This window comes from Thermobia domestica, chromosome 1 (assembly GCF_964235325.1).
Source record: "Thermobia domestica chromosome 1, izTheDome1.hap1.1, whole genome shotgun sequence".
Lineage (NCBI taxonomy): Eukaryota > Metazoa > Arthropoda > Insecta > Zygentoma > Lepismatidae > Thermobia > Thermobia domestica.
The window spans coordinates 185,350,738-185,372,861 of record NC_137454.1 but is presented as its reverse complement, the minus strand read 5'-3'; the positions used below and the strand labels follow the sequence as shown (position 1 = coordinate 185,372,861).

Below are 22,124 nucleotides of genomic sequence, written 5' to 3'. Positions count from 1 at the left end.
TATTATAACACGATTAATTGCCACATTTTAATTTTTTGAAAAATATGGGAAGGATTTTTCTATGAAAAGGTAAATGGCAAAAAGTATAACATCTACGTACGTAATATTACATAGTAAATTTTATATCCACGATCTATCTTTAATTGACATTTACCCATTTTTAATTCGCACCTATAAAAAAGAAAAAAAGTGAACATCACCGGCTACTACCACAATATAATTGCCACTAAATGTACAACTTTCGTCAAGGTGAAAATTTAAGTTTGTTTGTGTACCAGGTTTAGACAATTTAGAATAGAATTCTTGAATTTCATTTAGGCACAATTATCCTTGCTATTTATTTTGAAAATGATTACCTTATGTTCATAGAGAACAACAGTTACTTTTTTTTAAGTATATGCTGACAATATGAAAGTATAAAGACTTGACACGCAATATGTTGACCTATCTACAAATTCTGGTTTGCTGTCCAGCGCGAAATAAATTAACTAATCTTGTGTCCAGTGATAATGCTATATTTCTTTCGAGGATGGAGGATGATGGTTTTGAAAAAAATACTATTACCAAAAACTGCTTGACATAATGGAGTTACATTGCATCATACTTTGCGCAAACGAAGTTTGTTATTTATGTCATGATTACACATAGGCCCTTGTTTGTGCGCTCCCGGCGTACGGCCTATTGGTTTTATCACGGAGGCAAGAGATAAGAAAGGATTTTAGGAGCATGTATTCCAAGGGAAATAACGCTTTTCTTAAATTGAGTATCTCAGACATTTTTGAAATTACAGAGATGAAACTCAGCATATAAACTCTTCTTTAAAATAAGGGAATACGTAGGCCTATTTCAGCGCTTTCAAAAATGCCGCTTCTAAGGGAGACATTTCTATAATATTCAAAGTTCTCTTCATTTCTTCAGAGACTGTAGAATGTGAAGATTTGTTTAAGTGGAGGTGTGGAATTTGGTACATAGATTCTTAATTAAAAATAAGATAACACGTGTTTCAAGAACATTAAGAACGTCATATTTATTATATTGAAATGTCCTTGTATTTATACATAAAAGTGCCGAGTACTACTATTTAAATTTCCAGTTTTATATTTATTACACGTGAGGAGAACGGAAACTTCTGCTACTGTATAATCAGAATATGATAAAATATGTATTTAATAACTAACCTTCGGTTATCTGGGAACCTCACTCAGAAACTGCAGTGTTTTGTCGGCCTACGGCCTCACATCCCATACACCTAAAAGCGTATCGAATTTCAGTTCAAACATCAAGTTTCATGTTTCTAACTTTCGGGATTACCAGATATAAATGTATTATTATAATAAACTCAAAGACCGTAAAAAGGATTGTGTAATATTTTATCATTTATTATGGAATATACAAGCTTTAATATGGTTCTCTCAATTCCGGTTTTAGTAGAAAGATTACTGTTGAGATTGAATATATTCTTGAGACACTTAATTGATTAAAGAAAATCGCTTCTTGCGATCTATTACCGTTTTCAATTTATAGTGATCAACATTATAACCGGAAGAGAGTAATTTCTACTTCCGGTTTCACTAGAGTGTCAAAGATGAAGATGCTAGTTGTCTTTGAAACTTGTAATTGATTTCCGAAAAAAGGTCATCTCCGTCTATTAGCGTTTTTCCTCTATAGTGATAAAACTGGAGGGGGAAATGGCTCATTTCTAGTACTTGCGGCGGGCGAATCACCTTCGAACTCCTTCGAGACAATGACTCTATCTATCCATGGCAAAAGAAAGAAAAAAATCAAACTTTCTCATTCGTTCAAACGTTATCGTGCGGAATAACAGACGTACTAACATTATAATCATATAAGTATCACTACGTGATTCTAATAATTGTAATACTTTGAGTAGCTGGGTGCTCACCCTCAGACTCTTGCATTTGTTCAGTCTACTACATTGCACCTTATAAACCCACAAGCACACCGAATTTCAGTACAAATACTAATTTTCATTTCTCTAACCATCCTGAATGCGAGATACACTGAACATTTCAAGTACCAGGGGACTTCGTCCCCAAAGCTGCGTTCAATCGGCATACGAACTTACTTCCCATGAACCTATAAAGTACTGAATTTCAGTTCAAACACCTTGTTTCATGCCTCTAATCTTCAGGGATCCAAAAATACAAACATCTTATTGTAATTGTGACCTTCATCTTTTTTCTTTCCTTCTAAGCCAGATATAAGAAATACGTATAGGGTGACTTATTATATCTTGGCATCATCTTAGGAACAGATATCTCAAGTATATGTTTATTTTTCACAGCACTAGTTTGCTTCGTGAGAAAATAAACAGGAGATTAAAAAAAACTTCTTGGTGATGTTTTCGTAATGGAATATTTTCGGAGGTATTCTATGTAACTTAGTATTATTTATGTTATCAACCGTGTCTTCACTGTTTTTCCGTTTTGCCTTATGATTCTTATGACAGGAAAAGTCAACGAAATGTTGGTAGGCCTACTTAATGATTTGCTATCGAAAGGCCAAACGGAAATTCCCGTTTTACCTTACAATAATATTCATATATTGGTAGCCCTGCTTGAGCAAATATACAGCTTGCTTCGAATCAGCTTTACTCTCTTAAATTAACTGCAATTTTTCATTTTTCCTTTACAGATTTTTTTCATTCGTTATATATAAACACAGTAGAATCACTTTTAACACTATCCACCTTACATGTACTTTATTTCTTTTACCCTCAATGACAATCGTTTATTGTCTTCAGAAATAGAATTGCAACTCTTCGAAAACAACTGAACTCAGACCAGGAGTGCAGAAAAGTTTTGAAGAGTGAAAGAAATCCTTGCCGATGCTTACTACTTATGTGTAAAGGAGAAGGACAAATTAAAATTATAGTTCTCATAATCATGTTTCATTTATTGCCTTATGAACATATTTTCTCAGAAACTCCGACTTACAAAACTTCCCAGTCTGACAAGGAGAAGGCACACTTTGGTAAGTGAATTTCGGGGCCATTTTTTGAGAGGTGGTAGTGCATATTTAAAGAGTTAAAATTGCAGACTGGGAGAGCGCAATGAGCAAAAATGACTGAGAAAAACCGTCTTAAAGTTTTCTACCTGACGCGCATATGATCATACGACGTGAATATTTATTGAGTGACGGCGTGGCAGAGTGAGAAAAATCAGCGACTCAAGTGCAAAGGGTCCCGCGTTCGAATTTCGTTCCAATCAAAGATTTTTTCTTGTTTTTTGCTTCAACCAATTAAGTAGGCTTTTGGAACTATAAGTAAAATATTAATTCACCATATGTTTATAATGAATAAAGCAATAGAAATTTTCAATCACTTGTATATTATTTTGATGTTGCATGTTAACAAGGAACAAAATTTGATCTCTTCCGTAAATATTATTGTTACTGCAGTCGTTGCGTAAAAAATGTTCTTGAAGCTACCTGTCTACATCTGTTGACAGTGTGAGAATTACAAGGGGAATGAGGAGGAAATCTGCTTTGATTATAGCAGCATCCAGTATTAGCAAAGGGAATTTCTCCCCTCAACTCCTTTGTAAATCACACACTGTCAACAGATGTAGACAAGAAGCGTCAAGAACATTTATTACCAAACGACTGTAGCCAAGGGTGCCGATCATGGGGGCACGTCCCCCATGCTCATGTGAGCCCAATGTATTTTTATGAATATGTATTTTTTATTGTTACATGTATTGTTGTATGTATTTTTATGAATTGGCCCCCCAAATTTACAGAGAAATCGGCGCCATTGTCTATCGTAACCATAATACAACTCGTGATATCAGTATATTTACGGAATAGATTAAATTTTCTTGCAAGTTAACATGGAACATTGAAAGATTTTTAAATTTCTATTGCTTTATTCATTATAAACATATGGTGAATTAATATTTTATTTATAGTTACAAATGGTTACTTTATTAGTTGCAGTAAAAAACAAAACAAGGAATTATTCGAACGCGTATCGAACCCGGGATCCTTTGTATATGAGTTGCACACTTTACTCACTCTGCCACGCCGTCACTTCATAAATTTGGGCATCTGATAGTATATGACACTTTAAAAGAATGGCAACAACAAGGAACTTACAATAGCGATATATAAAGGGGTAGCCGGAAAGAGGAATAGGGAGCTGGCCCTCCAAACCATATCCTGCCAAATGAGATGTGCTTGTTGTGTTTATTAAACTTGTTTAATACTTACAATCAGGGACGTGAGGAGGGATTCGTTTCAGGAAGGGAGGTGTCCAAATTCAATATGATGAAAAATTGTATTAAAATTTGTAATGCCTCCCCTAAAAGTAGTCAAAATTTACAGAAAAGTCGGGATTTAGGGATGAGGGTTCGATCCCCAGGCAAAGGCGCCGACTTTCCAAAATTTATGTTGATGCATTTCAATGCAGGAAAGTGTTTGCCTATCTGGGAAGTCTCGATATTTGATTGATTTACTTTTAGTTAAAGTCTTTTGTGAACACTGTAATAAAGGGTTGTCCTGTGATAAAGTAACGTTTGCCAGTACTATAAGGATAAGTTGGGGTTGCCCTAGCTCAGTCCGCAACACAGCTGACTTAAACGGAAGAGGAACGGGTTCAAACCTAGGTCCAGACTAAATATTTTGAGGGTGCGCTGCACCAAAAAGATTATTTGTGTGCGTGTTGGAGCCCCGGAGCACCCACGTAGTCGGCGCGCATGCTCCCAGGACCCACTCCCTGCCTACAGCAAACGAAAAATGTTTGTAATATAAAATGAAGTATTTTTTAAAATGAAAATTGAGCAACATTAATACGTTAAAATAATTTTAAAAAAAATGAAATTAATGATCCACTGTGATACTCTGATTTGCCTAACTGGATGCACACCTGCGAATTTATTGCTATACTACATATTGTATAATGGTGTCTGAGTTTATTCTTTGAGCTGGTTTAATTTTCTTAGAGATATTTGCTTCTTTATTAATAGCTTATGGGTCCATTTAGTACAGCCTATTATTCTAAATTCACCTACTGCGAAGACCAAAGCTTTAATAAGCTAACATCCCCAACGCATAATAATAAATGTATAGATATATGAACATTAAGTATTTCAAATTATCGAGAAAACGTATTATTTTTATACATTTTAACCATATTGTACAGTTATAATCAAAGCAACCATTCTTTGATTTTTAAAACTTGTGTTTTGGGAAAATTTTAAACAATCTAGCACAAGAAGATGTTGAAAGCATCTGTTTGGTATTAGCGACTAAGGTTGAATTTTTAAACAAAATGTTTTTCGTAGAAATATATACTATCTTCTTTATGAAGTTGGTGTTTGGCGGTAGCCAGATAGGGCAAGTCTGCTCTTGTCAGTATTATAAATTATTGAAAAGGCATAAGAATTAACATTTATATTCATGTAATTATTAATTCTATATAGATCTTTAATAGAGGCATCTAATCGAAAACCTGTTCCTTTATTGGCTTCTAACAACCAATCATCTTATATTAAACGAAGTTACACAAAAATTCCAAACTCCCTTTCCCTCCTTGCTCTATCCTTGCGAATGCACGCAAATGATCGGTTTATAATCATGTAATTGGATTATTTGCGTGCATTTGCAAGGATAGAGCAAGGAGGGAAAGGAATTTTGGAATTTTTGTGTAACTTTGTTTTCCATAAGATGATTGGTTATAAGGAGCCAATCAAGGAACAGGTTTTCGATTAGATGTCTCTATTAAAGATCTAGATGTTGCTCAAGCAGCTTCATGCTGACTCTGATGAGTAAAAGTTCCCAATCAATACTGAGTTCGTCACTTGAAAGTGTGTAAGTGCAAGTGGGTTAGTGTGTAAAATGGATGTATTTTTTAGCAGGACATTCTGCAAGGCACCAGAAATATAAGTTGAGTCAATTAAACATTCGCCTGTTTATTTTGAAATATAGACTGAGCAGAAAACATTTCTCTAATGCAATACTTAGATGCTGTTGCTAATTGTATACAATATACGCTGGACACAATATACACAGTCTTGTCTAAATTAGGTGTTTCTTTCTCGGTGACCGTGCGTCTTCAGAAAGACGAAAGGAACCTGGTTACCAAGCGTCGTGGGTTTAAAGATGGGTATCTCTCGGTGACCAAGCTTCGTGAGAGGGGTTTTAGGTGTTTCGATCAATCAGGGTTGATTGATGTTGGTCGAGGCCTGCAGTTTCATTTTATCCCGTTTTGTCTGCTTCCTTCGGTAATCCTCGTCCTCCCGACTGTTGGTGATGTTGGACGACTCCTCTTGGGGATCGTCGTCGGCTTGTTTGCGTTTATTATCAACACGTGTAGCACGCATCACTATTGCATGGTACAGCGACGTGAGGATCCTTACAATATATATACACACTATGTGATCAAAAGTATCCGGACACCTGACTGAAAATGACTTACAAGTTGGTCGAGCCCTCCATCGGTATTGCTGGAATTTAATATGGTGTAGGCCCACCCTTAACCTTGATGACAGCTTCCACCCTCACAAGCATACTTTCAATCAGGTGCTAAAAGGATTCTTGCGGAATGGCAGCCCATTCTTCACGGAGTACTGAACTGAGGTGAGGTATCGATGTAGGTCGGTGAGGCCTGGCACGAAGTCGGAGTTCCCAAACATTCCAAAGGTATTCTATAGGATTACAAGTCATAACACTGTGCAGGACAGTCCATTACAGGGATATTGTGATCGTGTAACCACTCTCCCACAGGCCGTGCAGTATGAACAGGTGCTCAAAACTGTTGAAAGATATAATTGCTATCTCCGAATTGATCTTCAACAGTGGGAATCAAAAAGGTACTTAAAACATCAATGTAGGCCTGCGCTGTGAGAGTGCCACGCAAAACAACAAGGGCTGCAAGCCCCCTCCAAGAAAAACATGACCACACCATAACATCACCACCTCCGAATTTTACTGTTGGCACTACACACGCTGACAGATGACGTTCACCGGGCACTCGCCATACCCACACCCTGCAATCGGATCGCCACATTGTGTACCGTGATTCGTCACTCCACACAACGTTTTTCCACAGTTGAATGATCCAATGTTTACGCTCCTTACATCAAGCAAGTCGTCGTTTGGCATTTACCTTCGTGATGTGTGGCTTATGGGCAGCCTCTCGACCATGAAATCCAAGTTTTCTCACCTCACGCCTAACTGTCATAGTACTTGGAGTGGATCCTGACGCAGTTTGGAATTCCTGTGTGATGGTCTGGATAGATGCCTGCCTAAATTACACTTTACGACCCTCTTCATCTGTCGGCGGTCTCTGTCAGTCAACAGACGATTTCGGCCTGTACAAGTTTGTGCTGTACGTATCCCTTCACGTTTCGACTCACTATCACATCAGACACAGTGGACCTAGGGATGTTTAGGAGTGTGGAAATATCGTGTACAGACTTCTGACATAAGTGACATTCAATCACCTTACCATGTTCGAAGTCCGTGAGTTCCGCGATGCGCACCCATTCTGCTTTCTCAAGATGTCTAATGACTACTGAGGTCGTTGATAATGAGTACCTGGCAGTAGGTGGGAGGACAATGCACGTTATATGAAAAACGTATGTTTTGGGTGGTGTCCGGATACTGTTGATTACACAGTGTATATGCAATCACACACACTATATATGAGTGTGTGTATCTTGCACCTACTTGGAGGAAGTCTGCGGGCGCCCGTGCTACCAATATAAAATTCATTAAGCGAAACGGGAAAATGCATATCGAGATTTCCGTTCCGCTTTACATTAAGATAAAAAGTTATAAAGGTTTTGCATGCTAGAGGTCTTAAGGCCAAACGGGAAAAGGCGAACAGCGCAGGAACCGTTATCAACAACTAGAAGTAAGCCTGGGGTAGTAGAGCTCCACCCAGAACAATGTTGCCCTTCTACAATACTGTTCAATACCAAAGGTCATTGAAAAATCCTCAGTTATTGTACAATCCGCGGCAAAAAACCTGCAACATGAGGTTGTAAGTTTATCGTGAATCTACGCCTAACAGCACAGGGAATTAACATAACGTCTAAGTGGGACGAATCATGCCAGGATAAACCTCGGCCTCCTCCGGTGCACACTTATTTTGGAGCAAAAGACTTCGTCATTTCACAATAAACTTATATGCTCATGTTGCAGGTTTTTTGCCGCGGATTGTACCAAAGGGGGTTATTGTACCACTTTCCCGCTCCTGAGCAAGATTAAATTACATAAAGTCAAGAGTCCCAGATGTCAATAAAAATATATAGTCATATCTAAAAAAGATGTATTGTATGAAGCAAGTCATAGCAAGAGAAAATATACATTAATTTTCATCCTTTGTTAAAAGGGGTTATGTGCAAAACTTTCAACTGTTACCATAATCGTATATGCCCATAAATACTCTTGATGCAGGGATAAATAGTTGTAAAATGCGAGCTGTAGCTCTCCAAATAAAAATATTAGAAAAGAAAAGATCGTGTTACAAGTTAAATAGGTTTTTGTGTTTATCTCGAAATGTTGGTTTTGTCACATAACCCCTAAAATTGAGGTAATAAAATGAAAGATAGAATTTGAATAATATAGTAGTTTAATGTACATGAAGTACTGAGAAACTGTAAAATTCAAAAGTGGATTTAGACCTGAACCTTACGTACCAGAACCTAGAACCGCAAATTTAAGGGGATGACAACTCTATTTATTGCCAAAAAACTATGTAATCTCAACCCAAACTTAGCAACGCCTGATATATTTAGCTGCTCTTGCTATTAAACATAAGTTTATTATCAAACTACGAGCTGTATTAAATATATTAAATAAATCTGTAAATTTGCAAGTGAGTCCCGTTTCTTACTCCGAATCACAATTTAGCTTATCATGTGGTTTCACAAATTCTACTCGACAGAAACATGAATCATAAATGTGTATTGTATATTCTACATGATTCGTTTTTCATAATATTCTTAAATAGAATATATATAGGAATATAACATATAATGGTTTACCGAATTTCGAAAGGAAGGGTGCAATATTCTAATTGGGCCTATAGACGCAGAAGTAGAAACTCCAGCCGTAGTGATATGAGTTTGAGACATAGTGCTTTTGTTTGAGAAATATGGAATGATAACGCTATCATGTCTTCTCTCTCCCATGTTTCTCTTCTCAAAATAACATATCATAAACTATTAATATACTACCCCTTAGTGGTTTCTATGTTCTAGACCGCTATGTTCAAAAAATCTGAATAATGCGTTTTGTATACTTTACAGTTATTCTGAAAACTGTAGAATGTCCACTTCCAACAAGTAAACTTACTGTAGTTTCACTCACCGATTTAAATGAAACTGCCCACTTGTAGAACACCGAAAAATAATCGACGCATTTTTTATTTAGGCAATGGTGCAGGTTTAAGGGTACAAACCATCCTTTGAACGGTTGGGGTTGTCTCCAAGCACAGGAAGAAGAAAATCATTTAGTGTAGAAGAAAACATACCGCCAAGGGAGTTTTAAAACAGTTGATGCATAATCTGACATCAAAATTACAAAATTGAAAATGGTGAATCGAATATGATGCTTACAATTACAAAGTCTTCTGGTTTGAAATGCTCTGTAGTTAGGCAAGAACAATCATAGTTAGCAGGAGTTACTGCGAGAGGGTTGCTGACCGATTTGAAACTACTTTCTCTACGTATTTTAACGGGATGTTTGATTAAAGTGCGTCTCTGTATCTCTCATTATCAAGGTGTTTACTTATAATGAGCCCCTCATCTTTTATTATTAGGGGTGCTTATTGAAAGTGAGTCCCCTCCCCTCTCACTACGTCAGAACTTCATTTATCCTCAGTTGTTATAATTATGAATTTATCGAGAAAACGTTTTACAGTAATGATACTCCGTAATAAAGTGTGTGATGTATAATCATCCTTTACAACACGCACACTTATTACCGAAATAACTGTAAGCAAATCGCAAAACGCAGCAAAATCTTTGAAACAAAATATTACGGGATTTTCAAATGCAGGTGTTTTTTCTTCCAAGCGACAGTAGAAAATAGAGGTTGGATACATAAGAAATGATAGATTTTTCCAGTAGCAGAATAGTTTCACTGTATGTCTGATAGTTAGACAACCAACATGACAGCAAATACATGCCCGAAAACATAACATGCCAGGATATTCCTCCATTTGGAGGAAAAAGTAATACTATCTGAGAGCATCACTTAGAGAACCAACAACGAGATAAATCTACAGAAATTCCATTCACTTTAAGATCAAAGAGATATGAATTAATGCAAAGGAAACGAAAACAATAATACGCATCATGCAGAGACCGAAAAAGTATGGAAAACTAAACAAAATGAGAAAAGAAGGAAAGAGGGAAAGGAAAGAGCAAAAGACATGGGAATAAATTAAATTTTAACACTTAAGAATAAGCAGTGTGCCTTTCCTCCTGCCCCCTGTATCCGTCCTGGTTTTTCTCCCTTCATAGGATAAATCTCATTCAGCATCAAACGCGAACATAATTTATAGTGTTTAATTCTTTGAAAAAGTAACTCAGTTAAGGCCGAGACTCGAACCCCGGACCCTTAGCGTAACAGTCAGACGCTGTAACCACTTACCTATACACGCTATAGCAATTGTGTTTATAAACCAGCCATTACCCGCGCTATCAAACGTCTTAAATCAGTCATTGTCGGGAGTTACCCCAGTTACACTTGAAGTTTGAATTTTATTTACGGCCTTTAGCTATCTACGGCAACAGGCCCCATGTTTTCATTAAAAGCATTGGTTCTGTAGATTAAAATCAAGAATAACTTAATCTATACTCTTACTTACTGTTGTCAATATATATATATATATATATATATATATATATATATATATATATATATATATATATATATAGAGAGAGAGAGAGAGAGAGAGAGAGAGAGGGAGAATTGTAGGTATATAAAAATCGGATTAATGGGGGTTAAAAGAGTGATTTCGTAACTGCGAAATGGGTGATCGCACCACTACTGACATCTGGTAGCGGTGTTACGTAACACACACATTAGAAATAAAGCTTCGAAACGACAAATTGCATGTTGTGCCGTGGATAAGTCGGTAAAGTGTCTGCTTATTGAGTAGGCAACTCGAGTTCGAGTCTTGAGTACACCAATTACTTTTTCCTTCAAAATACATTTCTATATTTTTATATATGTTATGAATAATTGCTTTCCTGCATTTTTTGTAAATTATCTTAAATTAGTGAAGGTTCAGTAAAATCAAGAAGGTTAAAATACATATATATGATTGTTTTATCCGTATGTACAGTCCAGAGATGGAGCGGGTCGGGGGGCCGCGGGTCAACAGAACGTGACCCACTGCAACCCTCCACTCTGACTTACAACGTATTACGACCCACAGACTCATTCTGCTCAGTGCATTGTAGACAGCTTCTGAACACTGGTGAATTTGTCTTCTTTCAAGGCATCCTTTTTCTTTTCATTTGTTTCTATTGACAAAAGAACTTCAGGCAATTTTAGATATTGATATTTGCAACTGTAATAATAGCAATAGGACTTATTTGAGACGCAGCCTGTGATTTCTTAGAGGAGCTAACTACTGGGAAAAATGTTTCAATCATGTGTAATATATGAATTATTATATAAAAAATTGAATGTAACTATGTGTGCATGATCATCATATCCAAATTGCAAAGTCAAATGAAATGATTTTTGGTATATACTTAGGCCTCAATCTCAACTAGGAAGTTATCATAAATTCGGTATCGATTTCATTTTATTACATATTCTAAGAGGGTCCGAATTTTTGCGAAAAAGTTAGTATCTCACAAGCCGTTTAAGTTGGAGAGCTGATATTCAGTATATTAATTCTTTATCTAATATAAATAAAATAAAGAGTTTGCTTGTGTGTTTGTCTATCTGTCTGTCCATGTGCGGCCTGGGAACCAGACGAGTGGACCGAGAGTTACCAAAATTTGGTCAGGGGTACCTAGCCCAGGCCCCAGATCAAGACGAAGTCGCTTTTTTAAATTTCGAACCAGGGGGTCTCAGGGGGCTTTTATCGGAACCGGCTTGGGAACCAGACAAATAGACCGAGAGTTACCAAATTTTAGTCACAAATACCTTGGTTCACGCTCCAGATCAGAGTTAAACGTTTTTCTCAAAATTCGAACCAGGGGGTCTCAGGGGGGCGTTTATCGGGACATGTAAAAGTAGTAGAAAATTTCCGATATTAGTGTCGAATTAATAGTTCTCGCGGTCGCTGAAATCAATGGTGAAACTCTGATCACATTAACTTCCAAATTCACCTTATTCCAGCCGGGAGTCAGCGGGGAGGGGGGAGGATACCGAAAAATTTAAAAGTAATCTAAAATGACCGATATTAGTGTCCACTCCATAGTTTTCGCGGTCATTGAGATCAATGGTGATATTTCCATTAGCGAAGATTTGCAAATTCAGCTACAATTGTATGCAAGCCGGGAGTCAGCGTGGAATACTGAGAAATGTAAAAATAATCCAAAATGACCGATTTTAGCGTCAGTTCCATAATTTTCGAAGTCGGTGAGATCAATGCTAACACTTTCATTATCGATGATTTGCAAATTCAACTACCATTGTATGCGGGCCGGGAGTCAGCGTGGAGGGAGGGGACACGAAATGACGAGACATGTAAAAATAATCCAAAATCACCGATATTAGAGTCAAATCCATAGTTTTCGCGGCCGCTGAGATCAATGGTGACACTTCCATTAGCGATGATTTGCAAATTCAGCTACAATTGTATGCGGCCGGGAGTCAGCGGGGAGGGGGGATACCGAGATATTTTAAAGTAATCCAAAATGATCGATATTAGTGTCACATCCAAAGTTTTCGCGGTCGCCGAAATGAATAGTAATATTTCCACAAGCGTTGACTTCTAAGTACTGGCCCCATGCTCAGAACGTGTATATTCAGCTGGTATATATATATACTTCTTTAGTTCTTTAATACCAATTATGTATGTACTTTGCCAGTACATGTCCCACAGCGTTAGTTTTTGTTGGAATATTTTATTCCCCCCACTCTGACTATGTTAACAAAATCGTAGTCGTAATTATTCGTACTAACTAACAAGAAGTAACTATAAACTTATGTAGCTTCCTCTGTATTTATATAAAGTTATAAAGTTATCCTTTATATATCGGGTGTTGCAAAATAAGTGTTACAACTCTTAGGAGGTGAATCCTGCCACTGAGACAAGAAAAAAAGTTCTTTTGAACTTTCGGCTATCGGACATAGTTTCAGATCTACAAGGTGCCGAAAGCGTGGGAAAATGACTTTCGGACGCCAATAGTTCGGAAACTATCCAACGTAAAGAGGGCGGGTAAAAAATTCACTGAAGAAGTCATACCTGCTGTATTGAATTTTGCGTGTTTCACAATCCTACCATGCACGCGCGAAGGGATTCCCCAAAGGAACGTGGGGAGTCCCGAATGATCTGCTATATGTAAATCTGTCTAAATGGATATGAATTGATGGTGTTTCTACCAAGTAACAATAATTCGTTTGTATTAAGTCGATATCTGGAACAAATACAAAATGGCGGGCACTTTGATACATGTTGTGTGTGGTTGCATAACCGCTAGGTACGGATGCTGGCCAACAGTGAAGTTCTGAGTATTAAGTGTAGCGAATTTATACCCAGATGCTCTAGAAAGACATCTGGAGTGTTGGTAGAGCGCAAAACATGGAGCAGAGTGATTCACATGTGTGGAAACACGTAACGAAAAATTCCCAGAAATGCACTTATACTCAGTAATCGTGAGTTCAAAGCGTCGGAAATGTAAGGATTAGCGTCCAGAACATGAAAGTCAATTCACCAATAATATTCCCTCAAACCGACGCAATATGATGTGCACGGTTGCATACCAATAAGGATGCAACAACTGAGGACAAGTTGAAATTGTGCAAGGGGACTCACTACGAAACTGGGTAAACTAAATGAATGTCTCTAGTGAGATCACATGATCGATATTGAAATGTGGACAATTTGTGTATTGATATCGATATGGAGCTAGTGAAGAAATATCAACATGTGCCACTACTGCTGGGACACCGTCCCACGTGGGAAAAATAGGAAAATAACTACTCGGGTCTTGAATCTGAGGCCGTGGGCTCCCAGTAGGATTGGAAACTGCGACCACGCGAGTGAAAGCGAGCGCTCTAGCCCCGAGGCTCGACGGAGCCCGACTTTCTCTGTATACATTTCTTTGAGGAGTACCCTCTTTGTTTGGCAAGCGCTCTTGTACAGCCTCCCGACATGTTTGTGTGTTACATTTTTTTACTACTACTGCACAGTTGTAAACAATCAGAGCTTTAAGACGTTTCTTCCTATTTCTCATGTTGTTTTCCATATGTATGGTATTCCAGCTGTAGTGTTAAATGTGCCAAAAGGTTTCATTTTCGTCTTTGTCTTGGCATGTGCACTGTGTGTAAGATACGAATTTCTGGAGGTATTTTCCTATATTTCGAGTACGTCATATGTCCCAGAAGACGTGGGACATGATTCAAGTTTGCTATTTTCACGCTCTATCAGAATTTGAACCATTAAGAGATTTCTTTTCATATGTGTCGACTGTGGGACAATGTCCGAAACAAAGTGGGACATTGATACAATCTTGTTCTAGTTACGTTCTACCAAAAAGTGCACCAGATGTAATAGCAGAATGTGCAACGTTATTTTCATAGTTTTCGTATGTGAGACGGTGTCCCAGCAGTGGTGGGACATGTCGACATTTGTCCATTAGCTACATGACGATGTCAACACACACATTGGCCACATTTCAATATCGATCATGCGATCCCACTAGAGACATTCATTCAGTTTTCCCAGTTTCTTAGTGAGTCCCTTTGCACAATTTCAACTTGTCCTCAGTTGTTGCATCCTTATTCGTATGCAACCGTGTACATCATATTGCGTCGGTTTGAGGGAATATTATTGGTGAATTGGTTTTCATGTTCCTGACGCTAATCCTTACATTTCCGACGCTTTGAACTCACGGTTACTGAGTATGAGTGCATTTCTGGGCATTTTTCGTTACGTGTTTCCACACATGTGAATCACTCTGCTCCATCTGTTGTGCTCTACCAACACTCCAGATGTCTTTCTAGAGCATCTGGGCATAAATTCGCTACAGTTAAAACTCAGAACTTCACTGTTGGCCAGCATTTGTACCTGGCGATTATGCAACCACACACAACATGCATCAAAGTGTCCGCCATTTTGTATTTGTTCCAAATATCGACTTAATACAAACGAATTATTGTTACTTGGTAGAAACACCATCAATTCATATCCATTTAGACCGATTTACATTTAGCAGATTATTCGGGACTCCCTACGTTCCTTTGGGGAATCCCTTGCGCGTGCATGGTAGGATTGTGAAACACGCAAAATTCAATACAGCAGGTATGACTTCTTCAGTGAATTTTTTACCCGCCCTCTTTACGTTGGATAGTTTCCGAACTATTGGCGTCCGAAAGTCATTTTCCCACGCTTTCGGCACCTTGTAGATCTGAAACTATGTCCGATAGCCGAAAGTTCAAGAGAATTTTTTTTCTTGTCTCAGTGGCAGGATTCACCTCCCAAGAGTTGTAACACTTATTTTGCAACACCCGATATAACCTTATATATAAATAGAAACCTTATATATAAAGTTTCCTTTTCTGGGGGGGCGATCGCCCCGATTCATCCTGGATCCGCCCCTGATTCTACCTAGGTATTTGTTAAGGAAACCTTTCAAACAGTGATGATTTCAGGGCATTACCTGTTCGAGAATTTGAGAGGGTAAACGTCCCCTGAACGGGACGTGTTATCATCTGCATGATCTTCAAATACACTCTCAATATTTAGTCAGGTTTCTAGCCTCAGCAAGCCATTATCGTATTTCACATCTCTCAACAACTGGTGTTTCATGGTTGAATGAATTTTCTCTTTTTCCTGAAATCAGCATTGCAACCTTCTGTCTTAAGATAAAAAAGTTTAACAGAATAAGGAGATATCACTAATAAATTTGATTTCGAGAGTACACTAAGTAATACGAAGTACATCGCACATAATCTTATTATTAACTTCCTAGTAATGATAAGAGACAAGACTTGAAACTTAAGGCTTTTATAAGATTCAGGAGTAGTAGTTAACTCTTGCGAGTGACATCTTTCTAGACTATCTTCTCGAATGCGAATCAGTTTTATCAAAAACGACTCAGCTGATTCTGCTTATATTTCATAAATAAATATTTAAATCCAATAACCCAAGAATAATGTGTAAAACAAATTCTTATATAAAAATATGCAGGAAAGGTAATTTCCTGTTAGGGCTGTTTTTTTTTGTGTGTGTGTGTGTGTGTGTGTGTCTAATACGGCATGCGATTTTATTGATACTTCCTTCAACCTGCAGAAATATAACTGTTTGGGATTGCAATACATCAAGTTTACGTGAGGTAAGGAGTAAATTCTACCCGATGTTGCACGTTTGAACATGCTCATACAAAATAATTTTCCACTGAAACCTACCGAATAAATTATTCGATTTTATTAAAATATGTTTACAGTTATCTTCTTTATCGCATTCAAACAATCCTCACTTGCTGCGATTGAAAATAGTAGGGTAAACGGGAACAAATACCCCAGACTTTGGGATTTCCATATTTTAAATAATACAATAAGAAAATAATTTTCTGTAAAGACGTTCGCCAAAATTGCTAGATTTTGTCATAATAAAGAGTATAGTTTGTTTATAGCTTAACAAGCATCCCAATGCATGTAGTTAAAATAGATCAAGGCCCCCTTATTCTCCCGATATTCTGAAAGTTATTTCCGCGATAACTTTCGTGAAAAGTATTCGCTTTTGAACAATGTAGTATATATATTGCTTGCGATTTAAATTAGTGAAGAATGGGGATAATCCTAGGTAGGTCATTCCGCTGGCACTTCAAAGTCTCTTCAATGGTAACTTTCGTAAAGAAAGAAAAAAATGAAATATATGAATTGTAGTATATTATTTCTGATGCCTCAAATTTGCCACAATTTCCTTGAGTTTAAAATCAATCAATAATGAAGAAGTTATTCTTTTGAACATGACTTTAAAATACATTTTGTGATGATAAATTATATTTTAAAAAAAGTCAAAACATCGGAATCACAAATAATAATACAAAATCATATTCGATATTACGGCACTAACGGGGAGGGGGGGGATCGAGCTGGGTGAGCCTCCCTCTCTATACCACTGCCTCAAAGCATAATCATGGAACATTAAACTAAAAACAATAAGACCGATTCAGAAGGAAATCGGCGATGCTAATAATAATAATAATAATAGTAGTAGTAGTAGTAGTAGTAGTAGTAGTAGTAGTATGAAAAATATTTCCTACTGTTTGCTAGATTAATATTCGAGTGTAATCGAGTCTTTTTTTTTAGGGGCGGAGATTTCCAGGTGTTGGCGCCTTAAATTTGGATGTTTCTTCAAGAGATTATTCAGTGTGTTAGCACATCCTAGGCAAAATACTGCTGGTTAGAATATCCACATGAATTTATAACATGCGATATTGACATTTATAAAATGTCACGATAAATTATATGCTGTCTACTAGTAGGTTGTACTAAGTAGGCTACAACCTCGAGGCGCAATGTCAACTGCCCTTCACACTTTATCCAGGCTTAGGACTGGCAGTGTAATGGTAGTGTATAAATTATTAGCACTACATTGACGTACTTAAAAGTTAAAAATTGCAGGGGAAATATAGGTCCCTTTGTCATCATTCATTCAGTTTAACGTCCCACATTATGCCGCCTAGGCCAAAGGAGACGGAGTGATTCCTTAAAATAACATTTTATGTTTTCGAAATCCACTTAAAGGTACATCAAATGAGCACTTAAGAACGTTATAGTAAGATGGAGAATATGAATTAATTACCTTTGTGCATACCCATACGAAAAGTTTTGGCTACATCTATAGATGGAAAGCCCTCCCAGCTGGTCTATGACTAGCACGCGCCCTTTAGGTGGACGAGGCCCCGGTTCCGATTCCCGGTAGATTATTGAATGATAGTGGTTCGGATTCGACATTAAACTGTACGTCCAAGTCTCATATAGCCGCGCTGCGGAAAAAGGAAAAAAAAAGACTTGAAAGATGGCTTGAAAATTTTAAACTCAAGGAAATTGTGGCAAATTTGCATCCGAAATAACATACTACAATGCACATATTCCATTTTTTATTTTATTTTATTTTTATTTATTTTATTTTATTTTATTTTTTTCTTTACGAAAGTTACCATTGAAGAGACTTTCAAGTGCCAGCGGAATGACCTCCCTAGGATTATCCCCATTCTTCACTAATTTAAATCGCAAGCAATATATATACTACATTGTTCAAAAGTAGAGATGCAAGGGCTCGGAAAAAAAACGGCTTTTTTGGAAAAAAACTCGGTTTTTTCTGCTTTGCTTTTTTGCTTGGGAAATTTTGGGCTTTTTTCAAAATACTGCTTTAAATTGAAAAAACAGACTTTGTATCGCTTCTCTATAACACAAAAAATCATTTAATTAGTGGTTGATGCTGATAATAATATAAAACATCGAAAATAAACTATGAATTTCGAAAAAATATTTCAAACAATTTTTCTTCAACATATTTACATTATGAATTCCACAGGATTAACCAATGTATATAATAAGAATTTTTTAACCTCCTATATACAAAAGTAAGCAGAGTTGGCAAGAACCGTGGTTGTTTTTGAAAATGCCAAAAAACCGTTTTTGGGGGGATGTTTAAACCAGGATTTTTTGACTTAGATTTTTTGCTTTATGTATTTATATAACATATTCGCAGAAATAAGTTTGTTTCGCCTTGATGTTATTATGCAACAGCGGGGTTATGCCGGAAGAACTCCCATAAGCTTAAAGAAGTGCGGTCAGTAAATTTCTTAAGTTGAGAATCTCCCGCCCTAGCCATTGGGAAAATCCCGTCATTACTTGAAATGTAAGACAATAACGGGAAAATCCTGTTATTGCTTTGCATGTAAAATTTAAAGGTCAACGTACCATAATCAGTACGCTAAAACTGAGGTATTAAATTACAAATTTAGTACCGGTACGTAGATATCATTGAAAGTCCAATCCAAGCTAATGTTGGAAGCTACGTAGGCAATCGATAAATTTTGCCAATTTCTATCAATATATTTAAGCAATATTGGCTTCTTTATAAAACAACACGCATTTAGGCATGCAGAAATATACAATTTGGTTTGTTTCGTATATTTAGGCTTAACATCCTTACGAAATACCGAGGTTATCAAGGAGAAGACTTTCGCTTAAACTGACATCCGAACCGCTACTTGGGTTACGCATGAAAGAAGGTTTGTGGTTCGACCGAGAATTGAACATGGGACACCTTGATTAAAAGGTGAAAGGGAAATAAAACTATTGCAGGTGGTTTGATATCTGGAAACGTCACCATGAAGTTCACACGATTCGCATTTTTCATTCTTTTTATTTTTGTGGTTTAAACCAATTAAAAAAAAAAAAGTTGGTGTAAACCAGCCAACCCTAAAAGTAAACACTTCTTTTTAAAGAATACACAAATAACTAGCAAAATATTTGGTCTAGGAATTAATTCGTGCGGGTGGACAAGAGATGGCGCAACGAACGGAGCGTCCCACAGTTCCGTGTATCCACACATGTGTTGCAAACCCCTGTCATCGCGTATCGTTCGTAGTATAAGGCAGTGGATTAAAGCGTCAACAACACCAGTTTGTAGTTAAGTGAACATGGCGCAATTTGTGCCTGATAAAGTGCTTTTGCGGGGTGTCCTGCTGCATTACTTTAACATGCAGAAAAGTGCGACTGAAAGTCATCGTATTTTGGTGGAAGTGTATGGTGACCATGCTCTAGCTGAGCGAACGTGTCAGAAGTGGTTTGCACGGTTTAGAAGTGGTGATTTCGGCTTGGCAGACCAAGAGCGAGCTGGACAGCCAAAAAAAATTTCAAGACGAAGAATTCACAGCATTGCTCGAGCAGGATTCGTGTCAAACTCAGGAACAACTTGCAGCAGCATTAGGCGTTGATCAAACAACAGTCTCCAAACGCTTGAAAGCCATGGGAATGATTCAAAAGATGTCACATTGGGTTCCACATGAATTGAAAGACAGAGACGTTGAAAGACGAAAAACCATTTGCGAATTGCTGCTTCAACGACAGAGCAGAAAGGGGTTTCTGCATCGAATTATTACGGGTGATGAGAAGTGGATCCATTACGAGAACCCTAAACGAAAAAAGGCCTGGGTGAAACCAGGTGAACCAGGTCCATCACAACCAAAACGCGATATTCACTGTGCAAAGGTTATGCTGTGCATATGGTGGGATATGAAAGGTGTGGTGTACTATGAGCTGCTGCAACCGGGTGAAACTATGAATGGAGAACGTTATCGACGACAATTAATGCGTTTGAAGCAAACTCTGGCCAGAACACGACCAGAATGGGAGAACAGACATGATAAACTTATTGTTCAACATGATAACGCTCGCCCACATGTCGCAAAACCGGTCAAAATCTATTTAGAAAATGTCGGATGGGAAGTTTTACCCCACCCGCCGTATTCACCAGACGTTGCTCCTTCGGACTACTACTTGTTCGATTGCATGAACAACGATTTGATTGGACAGCGGTTTACTTCTTCAGAAGATATCGAAACATGGGTCTCTGACTGGATCGCTTCCAAGGATGAGGACTTCTTTCGCCACGGAATCCGTACATTGCCTGACAGATGGGCGAAAGTGGTGGCTAGCGATGGACAATATTTTTCTTAAGGTATTTATGTATTTTGTGTTTGTACTACAGCTTCAATGTGTGCGTACCAACCGCACGAATTAGTTCCTAGACCAAATAGTATGTAGTATTTTTACTTCAAAATATTCCATACCCTCTTTTTGAAACAAAATAAAATTAAAATAAAACATAAGAGAAATACTTAGATTTATATGATACACTTAAAGGCTGCACATCTAGAGCTTTTGGTTCTGTATATTCTTGAAATTCTACAGTTAAGTTTTATAGAACCACCATCACAGTTTACCCAATCCTCAAGTTTCCTGAATTTTTAACAAGAGGGATTCAACATATCATTACGGAACTCCTCCCTCCCAAATAAAAAAAGACTACGGAATATATTTAAGTTAAGCTAAATACAACTGCACAACAAACATGACTGAGTGATTAGCTTTTGAGCTTCTATCGGGAAGTCCGGGATTCAACCAGCATTCGACCATTCTGACAAAGCTTTTCTTTATTCCATCTGTGAATGTAGAAATAGTGCGTATACTGTGTTGGCCGACTTCCTTTCTTATTGTTATTAAATAGTTATTATTACTAATTACCAGCAGTGACGGTTTTGCGAAGGTTACGGGGGCGGTCTTTCGGACTGAAGCCCGTTCCCCAAAGTTACGGAATGTCTGCAACAAACGAAATATCTATTATTTATGCCTTTTCTCATAAACTTTAAGCTCCCGTCAAATAAAAATTACGAATGTTTAAAAAAACTAAACATTAGTAAGAAACCCTTCCCAAAATACTTTTCTAAATCCGCCACTGATTCTCAGTATAAAATGATTTTTAAAGTTGTATCCGGAAGATTATTGCTAAACATATAAACGAAACGAAATCATAGTCATAAACTTCAAGCACTTCCCAAATAAAATTAGGACTTTTTAGGAAACGAAACAATCAGAAAAACCCCTCCTAAAGTACTTTTCTAAATCCGCTACTGATTATTTGTATAAATTGGTATTCAAGGTTGTGTCCGGAAAATTATTGCTAAATCACTTCACAGCTACAGTATAACAGAAATGTGGAAGTACGGTTTGACGGATATATTGAAAAACGTACGCTTTGACGGATAAATAGAAAAACGGGCAAGTTTAACTTTTGCGCTAGAAGCTAGAGTACTAAAAGCTCTTAGAAATGAAACACGGATGGCAAACTAAAGAAGAAAAAAGATGTCGATAACTCAAAAGTTAAAATAAAGTTAAATAGCCTCTAAAATTACCCTCAAATACTACATTCTTCATGTTAGCTTTAA

The 22,124-nt window shown here is 37.3% G+C and overlaps 1 protein-coding gene across 1 annotated transcript in view; it reads left to right on the top strand.

The window, feature by feature from the left end:
- LOC145675317 (pickpocket protein 11-like) overlaps positions 1-22,124 on the top strand; it is a 147,954-nt gene that overhangs the window by 12,698 nt on the left and 113,132 nt on the right. Inside the window, exon 2 of the mRNA XM_081745725.1 lies at positions 6,697-6,830. Within this exon, the coding sequence (XP_081601851.1) occupies positions 6,697-6,830 (134 nt within the window). The remainder of the gene's footprint in view (positions 1-6,696; positions 6,831-22,124) is intronic.